This window comes from Dreissena polymorpha, chromosome 12, assembly GCF_020536995.1.
Source record: "Dreissena polymorpha isolate Duluth1 chromosome 12, UMN_Dpol_1.0, whole genome shotgun sequence".
Lineage (NCBI taxonomy): Eukaryota > Metazoa > Mollusca > Bivalvia > Myida > Dreissenidae > Dreissena > Dreissena polymorpha.
The window spans coordinates 56929837-56941382 of record NC_068366.1 but is presented as its reverse complement, the minus strand read 5'-3'; the positions used below and the strand labels follow the sequence as shown (position 1 = coordinate 56941382).

At 35.8% G+C, this 11546-nt stretch overlaps 1 protein-coding gene across 1 annotated transcript; it reads left to right on the top strand.

Moving 5' to 3' along the window:
- The first annotated feature begins 354 nt into the window (after positions 1-354).
- Positions 355-10317, top strand: LOC127853109 (uncharacterized). Its single transcript, XM_052387331.1, has 6 exons — positions 355-598; positions 1943-2964; positions 3902-4181; positions 4786-4981; positions 6263-6391; positions 9699-10317. Exons 1-6 carry the CDS (start codon positions 461-463, stop codon positions 9896-9898), a joined length of 1965 nt encoding a protein of 654 aa, XP_052243291.1. The 5' UTR covers positions 355-460; the 3' UTR covers positions 9899-10317.
- The last annotated feature ends 1229 nt before the right edge of the window (positions 10318-11546 follow it).

The following is an 11546-nucleotide window of genomic DNA, read 5'->3' as shown; positions in this document are numbered from 1 at the left end:
CACCATCAACCCCACAATACACGTATATACCAACAACCCCACAATACACATATACACCATCAACCCCACAATACACGCATACATCATCGATCCCACAATACAGGTATACATCATCAACCCCACATTACATGTATACATAATCAACCCCACAATACACGTATACATCATCATCGCGTGCGTGTGTGTGTGCGTGGCATTGACATTTAATATTATTCCTATCAAAGGTTTGCTTAAAATTTAAAAAATGCTGAATTTGAAAAATGTTGGTGGGGGTGGGGGGAGACCTATTTTTTGTGACAAAAACAAACTTGCTTAGAAAGCAGTTGATTTAAGGCATCATCCAGATCTTGCATTTATATCAATTTCAGTTTATGTTGAATCCTACAAATCCAATGATGGCAAAAGGAACTATTCTAAAAAGAGTTATTGCTACTATTGCAAGAACTTGTACAAGTCTAAGATGTCAAAACACCTATTTGCTGTCCATGCAGCAGAACCAAGGGTGAGGAAAATAAGTCAAATGGAGCTGAAAAGCAAAAGTAAAAGAGCAGAGCTACAGAAATTAAAGAATGAGGGTAACTTCAATCATAATGTTGAGGTAAGCAATATTTAGCAGTGACTTTTTAGCTCACCTGAGCACGAAGTGCTCATGGTAAGCTTTTCTGATCCTTGAATGTCATTGTGCTTCATCAATAATTGTTTCAAAGGGCAAAGGACAAAATTTGAAAATCTTCTTTTCTGAAACCAGGAGAGCTAGAGCTTTGATATTTGGGATGTAGCATCATCTAGTGGTCCTCTACAAAGATTGTTCAAATTATGCCCCTGTGGTCAAAAATGGCCCGTTCCGGGAATCAACAAATCTACATAGAGTTATATAGGGAAAATTCATAAAAAATCTTGTCAGAAACCATTAAAGTTAGAGCCAAGATATTTGGCATAAAGCATCAACTAAAGTTCCTCTACCAAATTGTTCATATTATGCCCCTGGGATCAATTTTACTCGGGTGAGCAATTAAGGGTCATCTTGGCCCTCTTGTTAGTTATGGTCATTTATTTTTCATCCATGCTCCTTAGCCATACCATACTTGTCACCTACATTCCTCTTATACACGTGTACTGAGAAACAAAAGAGAGTTTACACTTTTGTTTTGTGAATAAATTTTTTTTTATCTTTCACCAATTTGGTAAATGATTTTTTGAATGATTTTAAAAGGAAAACTTATGCATGTCAATGTTGGTACTCCGTGTAGCAAAACTCTGCTTTTACTTTTTGTCTTTATGGCAAAACTCACAGATGCACTAAGAGCCGTGTGGGTATGCTTGTAACAACTTCAATAATGACATCATGTCAAACGTTGTTCCTCGCGAAGTCACTGTATTTATTCAATCAATGGTTTGAAATTCATTTCCAGTTTTTATTTTAGGTTGATAATTGTTTTCATTCAAAAGAAATTAATATTTAGGTACACTGTTAACTTTCTTTTGCCTCTCAGTATATGAAATCCTTCATGTACACGACCAAAAGTCCTTAGATCTTTGGCGTGAAGAATCAACTAGACTAAGAGGTTTGTTGCATAAGATTGGCCTATTGAACTTGTTTCTCAGGGCCAACAAAGTTGTATGTATTGGCAGAAATTGAAAACATGGGCTATTTTCAATATCAGGTACATTATTTTACATGTATGTGGGAAAATAAATGAATGTGACCATGACCTACTTTTCCATCTTTAAGCTTCAAATTCGATCCACAGGTTCCTTTAGCTTGATCATTTGAAGAATAAGAAGGGCTTTAATAGTCATCCTGTTGTTATCATTGGTTTTCAGTTAAAGTTAAGTGTGCAAACGCTATAATCATGAATATCTAAAGAAAATGTCACTACAGCATATTTTCTTTGGAGATATATGCAGGACTATCATAAACATCTTTATTCTGTTTTAACAGGTTCTTCAGAAAGGAGAGGGGAATTTGATTGTGTACAGGAGACCAGGCGTCCCAGCAAATGCATATGACTATATTCACTGTCGTTTTTGTAAAGGTTTTTACCATCACAAACTTCTATGGTCACATGTCAAAACCTGCAGTTTCAAACCAGATGGGGCTGAAAATGACACTGAGAGAAACTTCATTAGAGAAGCTAGATGTGAAATAGCCCCATTTCTTCAACAACAGGATGAAGATATTGAAATGTTAGATGAAGTTATTGATAAAATGAAAGAAACCAAAGAAAATCCTGGTCTGAAGAAAGTTTGTCAGGAAGATGAGTTAATAAGACAGTTTGGGTTGTATCATCTGGGAAGATTGGGACCACTGGAAGAGCAAAGACTGAAAGACCAAGACAATGTGAGAACAAAAATGAGAAGCTTAGCCAGACTGCTTGTAAGATTAAATGGAGAGGAACTGTTCAGCTATCCTTTAAGCCATTTCATCTGTGCTCAAAAATTTGATTTAGTGGCAAAAACTGTGAAAGAAATGTATCAAGAAATTGGTTCATCACAGCTGGGCTTAAACTTAGGACATTATATAAAACAGGTAAGCCTGCTGAAATCAAGCATGTGCCTTCGCAGACAGGACTGTAGGCGGAAAAAAGAGGCAAACGAGTTCACAGAAATGTTCGATGCCGAGTGGAAGGGAAAGGTTTCATCAGTCGCCAACAGAAGCAAGCGTCTAAAAGCAATGAACAAAAGATGTGAACTTCCTTCTACTGAAGATTTAGTGTCCCTCAAAAAATTTCTTGTGGAAGAAATACAAATAAAAATGGAAAACCCAGCACCAACATATCCCGAGTATGTGTACATAACACACTTACTGATCGCCCGCATAGCACTCTTCAACAAAAGAAGAGTAAATGAGGTCTCTGAGCTGAAAGTGAGTGACTTCCAGAAGCGAATAAGAGGAGATGAATTAGACACAAACACCGAAATCTACAATTCCCTGGCTGTCAGTGAAAAGGCTCTGTTAAAGAGGTAATGCTCAATATTCCTGATTATGGCATTCAAAACTGATTTCAGATGTTTTAGTAGTGTATCAAATTATAAGTACCTTTTAAGTTTGTTGGAGTAAGACAAGGTATTCTGGATTCAAGGGCTTTGATTGTGTGCACCCTGAGGCACAAGAGAACTGTAACAAAACCATTCCCCAAGGACTGAGAATTTTTCTCACTCTTTGGACAGATTTGTCCGCCAAAATTTCAGTCTGAGATAGATTTGTCTCAAACTACCTGACTACTACTGACAGACTAATTTTCATTCGTAAGAATTTGTAAAAAAGCTAGTCATGTTGCAAATATGCATATCCAAATAACTGAAAGAGTCAACTACTATTTTAACGATACAGCACTTGCAGTAGTAACAAGTTATGTGTTTAAATTGTCAATTGGTCACACTTGTTTGTTTTTATACTCCCAAAGGAACATAGTTTGTTATCGCCTCGGTGTCCGTTTGTCTGTACGTCACAATTTCAAATCTGTGTTTTAATTATAGATTAATTTAAAGGTGAGAAAAAACAAATTTACCCCCCCCCCCCCCCCTTGAGTTGTGGATAAGGAAATCTGACCCCTCCGGTTAGATATAATTAATATATGTCCAAAAACTAAGGCAAGCCTCATTTTTGGACATATATCTCTAACCCTCAGGGTGAGATTTCCTTATTTACAACTCATGGGACTGGTAGATTCACTTTGTCTTACCCTGACAAATGTGGCACTTGTGTTTTCTTACCACATACTGGTCAGTTCTTTTAAAGATAATATTACAGCTTTTGAGGTCTCAAAAGTACTGATGTCATCAAACACATGCTGGAGAATTAAACGTTACATTTGGAAAAACAGTAATTTATTGACAAACATATAAGTGTCAGCATTCTTTCTGCTATTGTAGGTAGTAGTTACTTTTATCATTTCAGAATGGAACTTCTTGAGGTAAGAGGGAAGAGCACTCGGGGACTGAGGAAGGTGTTTGTAATTCTAAGCACCGACATGGTGGAAGGTTTGTCGCACCTCTTGATGGTTCGTGCGCAGGCTGGTGTACCATCAACAAACACGTTCCTATTCTCCAGATGTACAGATTCACCACAGGATGGCTGTGAAGCACTGAGAGTGGTCACATCTAAGTGTCACAATCTTGCCTTTCCAGAACGGGTCAGGACAACAAAACTGAGAAAGTATTTGGCAACTACTACTCAGGTAAATAGGTCTCTTAAAATTTTTGCTGCAAGGGGAAGCGAATGTCCAATTGTTCACTGTCTTGCATTATCCAATTTTTCAATGATCCTGAAATTTTACCTGATCTAAATTTATTAAATTCAGTTCAAATCAATAATCAACATTTTCTGTCTCAAGACATCAATAAAATAAAACCACTTTGCATCATTGCATTTCTCTTTATAATTCTTTCACTCATTTGGAGTCATTCCTGTTTTAAAACATTGGTTTGGAAGAAATTCACAGTAAAAAAATCTTTATCCTGATCCAGATTTGCAATTTCTTTGTGAACAAGGGGCCATCTTAAATAAATTGCTGAAATACCAACCCTATTTTTTCTACAGCATAATTCCTGTTTTTAAGTATTACATGTTAATATTTGATGATCAGCATGACCAAGCCTAAAAGACTTGATAAAGCCAGCAAGCTCCATAGAATTATTCCACAGAACAGTTTAACCATATATCCCATATTGGGTAGGGAACAAACTCTGTAACTATCTGATGTCTGACCAGTCTAAGATCACATGCCATAGATTATGGCATGGCCATGGCACTCTTAATTGATAGGTTATCATATTTTACAGATAATGGATATGAGAGATGATGAGCTGAAGTTAATTGCTGATCACATGGGACACTCTGTTGCCATACATACTGAAGTGTACAGAATGCAGACGTCAGTGCTTGAACGAACAAAAGTTGCAAGGGCTCTTCTAGCTTTAGAAGATGGTAAACTACAGGGGTTTAATGGTCGCGACCTTTCGTCGGTCAGCCTTGATGGTAAGTTGTTAGCTAATATAGGAATAAGGATATTCACAGTATCTGTGCTGGTTAAAACTTAAGCTCAACTGTGCAAAAGTTTTAAGATTTTGTTAAACAACAAGTATTTTTTAAACCTTAAACTGTCAGTTTACCCCTTACTCTATACATGCAGTAAATTTTTTTAGCTCACCTGAGCCTTAGGCTCATGGTGAGCTATTGTGACCGCTCTTCGTCCGGCATCCATCGTCCCTCAACAATTTGCTTTAAACAACATTTCCTCTTAAACCACTAGATAGATTTTAACCAAATTTGTCCTGAAGCATCCTGGCACTGATGTCTACAGTAGTTGTTCAAATCATGACCATAGTATCAAGGTCAAGGTCACTGTTGTTAAAAACAGAAATTCAGTTGCAGCTCAATAAATTGAATTTGCTTTGGCCTTTTGACTCCAAACTTAAAGTATGGGTAACTTATATCAAGAGGCAGCTTGGGATTGTTACCCAGATGTCTGTGATTAAGGTCACTGTTGCTAAAAATGAAATTCAATTTCCACCTAATAACTTGAGTTTGCTTTGGCCTATTGACGCCAAACTTCGTATATAGGTAGCTTATATCAAGAGGCAGTTTGGGATTCCTACCTAGGTGTCTGTGATCAAGGTCACTCAGGTTGCTAAAAATGAAATTCAGTTTCCATTTAATAACTTGAGTAAGCTGTGACCATTGACACCAAACTTGGTGTGTGGGTAGCTAATATTAAGACACAACTTTGGATTGCTACCTTGTTGTCTGTGTTAAGGTCAAGTTCTCTGTTGCTAAAATAGACTACACTACACTTATTAAACAGTTGCGCTAGGTTCTGTTTGCATTTATTTCTGATATGGTGCTGCAAAATTTATGGACCCTCTACAGAGGCAACTGATACGCAGGTGAGCGATTCAGGGCCATCATGGCCCTCTTGTTGGTGGGAAAGGTTTAGATCGAATTCCTGACTCACTCCCCAGTTGAAATAATGTCGCATTTAAAATGAGCATAATATGTTTACTTTGCTTCATTTCTGACTTTTCGAATAGTCAAGAGTGCAGTTGTTTCCATCTGGCTCTTGTTATTCTTCCACTACTTCTGATTTATGTAGGGTAGTGGTCAGTCTGGTGTAGGTTTGTGCTTAGTTACCAACTTAGGCCAGAGCCCTAAGTATGCCCAGGAATGGTGAGTAGGTTAACTGACCGCCATGATATGACGGAAATAATGCTAAAAGTTGCCACACACACTCTCAGCAGAGCAACACATCCTTTCTTGCAGAATTGCCTGAACCTGAACCTGAACCTTACAAAGCAGGGTCATTTGAAGAATTGTCTGAACCAGACAACAGCTATGAGGATGTTCCTGAAGTTGAAACAGAAGCTGTACAGAAGCCTCATGCATGTACAGGTATTTATTTTATATGAATACTTTTGTAGCTGTAAAAAGTGTTGTGTCCTGACTGACTAAAAACTGAAGTTTCTCTTTAATGAAACTAAAATCAGCCCAGGTTGGTTGAGTTAAAATACAGTTTCCTCTGATGTGAAGGCTGTAGGTATTAGCCTCAGCTAGGTCATTCTAATAAACCTGATTATCAGAAGAATAGTCTGAGCTATTGTACTCGCCCAGGCATGACACCTTGGTTAATGTTTAGCATGCAAACACTTTATCATGAATATCACAAAAACGTCAAATGTATTAGCTTGAAACTTCACATGTGTCTGCTCCACTATCACATCTACTGCCATAATCAAGTTTGATTACTCTAGTTGGAATAGTTATTGAACTATGGCCTTTGTTTGACAGTTGTGATAGTAAATAGCACTCTCATATCAGTGTACTTGAAGAGGTTGCTGTGGAATTGTGATCGCATTTACCACTTTTTACAACATCCTTATGTCAGTGAACTGGAGAGATGGTTTGACACAATCCTGATACCAGTTTACTTGAACAGGAGGCTGTTGAATTGTGACATCATGTAAAAAAATTAAAAATCCTGTCAGAAATCACAAGAGTTAGAGCATTGATATTATGTATGTAGCATGGTATTATGGTTCTCTACCAATATTGTTCAAATTATGGCCTGGGGTCATAATTGGCACTACTCCAGTGTTGCTAAGTTTTCATAGGGTTGTATTGGGAAACACTAGGATTCACTTAGTTTATTATTAATATTAGTTTAAAGACTTCTCGGCTATCGCCTTGGTCAATAATGACTTTTTGATGCATATTACATCATGTATTAGAGCTGAAAAGTTCATAACGGTGTAATATGAAGTAACCTGTACAGAGTTTGGCCTCTATTTTAACTAGAGGTTTGAAGTCTGCTCATATTATGCCACTGGGGTCATATTGGCCACACCCTTTATATGTATATATTTATGTGGTCCACCTTTATATGTATAGAAGGAAATATTCCATCTGGGCCCTCTATTTTGCAGTGTTAAACTTAAGGAGTCTAACTATATTTGAAGCCTATTATAGATTTTTCACACTTCTGAATATTTTAATTATGTTTAAAGCATATACATCGATAAAGTACTGTTTTAAAATGTCGTTAAGGTTTATATTTTTAATGTTTGCATTTGCGTGTCATAATTATGAAAAGAAAATTGTTCACATTCTAAAGTTTTTGATTTGCGATAAAATTTACAATTGTGTTTCAATTTCATTCAAACAAACTTTGTATTGTAAATAATATCAATATGGAGGGAACCGTGTTGCAAAATTTTGATATCCGAATGCGTTTCAAAGATATTGAGAAATAACCATTTTTTTTGCTATTTTTATTACCCTCTATTACTTCAAATAACACAACTTTCTTTTAAATTGGACAATAAAAATTCTGTGACACGGTTCCCTCCCCGGGGGATAGATTTTGATGTGTCGAAAACCGCCTGAAAATCAGATAACAAATAACAAAACTATCCCAATTCAAAAACTCCAAACGATTGGAAAATCAGTTCTCTAAAATCACGCCCACAAAGATCTAAAACCCTATCAGACAAGTTATCAGGGCAATAATCCATATCTATCGGCTAATCAAGTTGCAGATCTTTCGACAATCATCACATAAACCAATTCATAGACTCCGTCCAACAAAATAATCAACAAATGTTGTAATTAGGCTTGTCACATGCAGCAATAACAGCTCATTATTTTTACTAAACAAAATGATTCTTGTCATAAATGTGTTGTATACAATGCCTGTGTTATTGTCGCCATTGTGTATAACACTGTCACATTAAATATCCAACCTACACCTCTTCCAAACCTACAAGGGTAACATGCTCACCAACGCCTATGACAGTCTCCTTCAGCATTGTGAAAATAACATGGTCACACATCTAGAAACATTCCTCATTTCTCACTCGGTAAACATGTTTGTAAATCCTTTCACAATAACATACAGCTCTTAGAGCTGCTATTCCGGCCCTTCATGACTTTGATTTTTAGTTTCATGAAATTACATTAATTAATGTTCTTTTAAACATTTGTGATAATTAAGATACACGAAATGTCTTAAAATAAGTGAATATAAAATATATGTTCTGTTATTAAAATTATTTTCAAGTCGTATTTTAAATAATACATGAAATAAATGATCTAAATAACATATAAGATACTTTGAATAAAGGCAAGTTCATAATAATTCTTTTAATAATATTTTTTTTCAATATACTGAAATTTCTTTTAAAAATAATTATATATTATTAAAGTAGAATTTTACCGTATAGTATAATATAATACTATCTCGTTACTCAACATTGATATTGTAAATATCCTCGCCAATTGAATTGAAAAGGAATTTTAATATGCCCTATTACATACCCCTTTCCATACAAAAGAATAATATGCATTTTAGTGCAGTGCATTTGAACATTATTCCAAGCGTGGTTAATATTGTTTTTAATGTGTTGATGGTTTTCAATGGGTTGTTACGGTTACATAATTAACGCAATATAATTATTCTCAACACCTTTCTCAAACAATACAACATGTACCTAAAATGCACCTTTCTTATGTTGGCCACTGTCAAAGTAACCGATGATAATTGCGATCTTTAAATGACATAGTCACGCTTCATGTCAAAAGACATTAATTTTCACATGTTAAACGGTTTCTCCGATGGGTGAAGCAAATTGTGGAACATGTTGTTTGATGCTCTAAATTGGTTGGTAATTTAGAAATAACTTATATATTATGCAGATACTCCCCGTATCATCATACACGGGTCCCGTAAACCAAGATCCACGGCATATTTCTTTCAAATTATCTTTCACTGTCTCATCAAATTTCGTAATTGCCTGTTTGTTTCGTTTGTTTCCCATAACTGCAGTTAAATGAATGAATGACAGAGGCTTAATCACAAACAGTATTCTTTCTCATAGCCGTTAATCTGTTTAATAAGGGGCAATAAATCGCACAACTGTATCAATGCGCTGATTACCCCGTAGGCGCCCCTCTTACTGAGTGACTGCGATTCCCAATATGGCAGCGCGGCGAAAACAAAAGTAGAAACGTGCGATGCGTTGAAACAAACGGCGCTTTATACAATATCTACTTATCATATCTGCATAAAAATGGTATCAATATGCAGATAACAAAGTTGTCTTTTAATATAATTTAAAAACAAAAAAATGCATTTTATAGCCTTCAAATATAGTTAGACGCCTTAAGTAGATATAAGAATTTGCATTTTCTTTTAATATTTCAGGATCAAAAAAACGATGGTCGAAAGAGGAGGAGAGTGCTCTACGGGAAGCCTTTGACATTCAGATAAAAATGCAGAAAAACGTTTCAACAATGGAGATCAGGAAAGCACAGAAGTGTTATCCTGTGTTGCAAGACAGATCAGAAGCTGTTATTCGGACAAAAATAAACAACATCAAATTAGGAAAATACAAAAAAATATGAACTGAATTCAACCACTGCTAGATAAGGGTAATTTAAAAAAAAATAAAGCCATTGGTTTACAGTTGTATGATCATGAACATTTCTTGTGTCAGAATGCCGAAATTGATGAGTGAATTGGACTTTGCAAAGACATGTGTTTTTGAAATTATAAATGACTTTCACTGTTTAGTTTTCGCAGTGACCTTTGGAGGAAATTGCTTTTCCAATCAATAACTGGAGAACCGTTGGGCCAAGCTTTGTGAAACTTAATAGGAAGGTTTGTTTTTTTGTTGACCTCTATTGTTTTTAGGTGACTAGGTCAAAGGTCAAAGTGACCTTGTATGTTCAAACACTGTGAAAGAGTTGGGCCTAAGTTAAAGAAACATAGTGTAGTTGGCTGTGACCAGTAGATGGCACCTATGAATTTTCAGGTCACAGAATAAGTTAAAGGTCATAAGTGCAATGTTGCAAATAGAGATATTGTATACTCTCATTTTGCGACAAATATTGGCATGGGGCATCTGTGTTGTATGGACATATTTCTAGTTCATCAAGCGAGTTTGTATTTGTACCTGCCATGCACCGGCATTGACTAATGGATCAGTCTGGGTGCAAGGTGTGCAGTCTGATCTGGGTCACACTGTTTGCTAATCACCAGTAATTATTGTAGATCTCTTATGAACAGCATGGCCCAGTTTAGACTTTGATCTCAAGAGCAGTTTGGTCTAAGTCAATGCTGGTTGCTGATGCATGATGGTTGCTTGTACATCAGACCTTATTTGTACCTGTTTAAACATTATTTTCTTACTTTTGTCAGTTTTTTTTTCATTTGTTGTGTCATTATATTTAAGGTCCAGAAGCACAGTTGTCAATTACGTTGGAGCAGTATTAGAGTCACTACATTACTTAAACATACTGACCTTTTTTAGCTATTGTGATCACTAGGTTGTCGATATTGTCTGCGCCATCGTCAGCCACGGCGTGCAAACACTTTTATGTAAGCCATAACATTTATTATCGCAAATGGCAAGAGCTTTCAAATGGCTAATATTTCATTGAGTGTGACCTTCTTGGTGACCTTCAAAAAAAAGACAAGCATTGGGGCATTACGACTCTTGTTTCATCAAAAAAAAAAATTTGTTCAAGGTAACTACAATTAGTCCTCTACAACTTTCACATTTTATTTAGTTCAACAGTTCTATCACATTTTACAAGTTTTACATATTTTTGAGAAAAAAAGTAAAGCTGTGCTACTGTGGACATTCATTGTTTTACTCTTTTTTATTATTAATTAATGATCTTTAAGATTGGTATCTTCATTCCATTTTGGACATGGTCTGGTCAGTATTAGTATTATACATATGAATGTTAGAAGGTTCATATATCTATGTTTGCAATTACAAGATAAAAATGCAGATAATATTGCAGCCAAATTGTGTTACAATGTATTACTATCTGATGTGTTGTGTGTCATTGAATAGCATAATCCATGAGACATCTTGCACCCAAGCTGATCCAGGCAAATGCTGGTCATGCCCAAAGAATTTTATCTGCCATTGATTCTTAGAAGGTTTGTGCCCAGCACATCATCAGGCACATTGAATTTTTACCGTAATGTAACAATAATACATTGTTCTGGTTCTTACATAGTTTCAAATCGTGTATTACT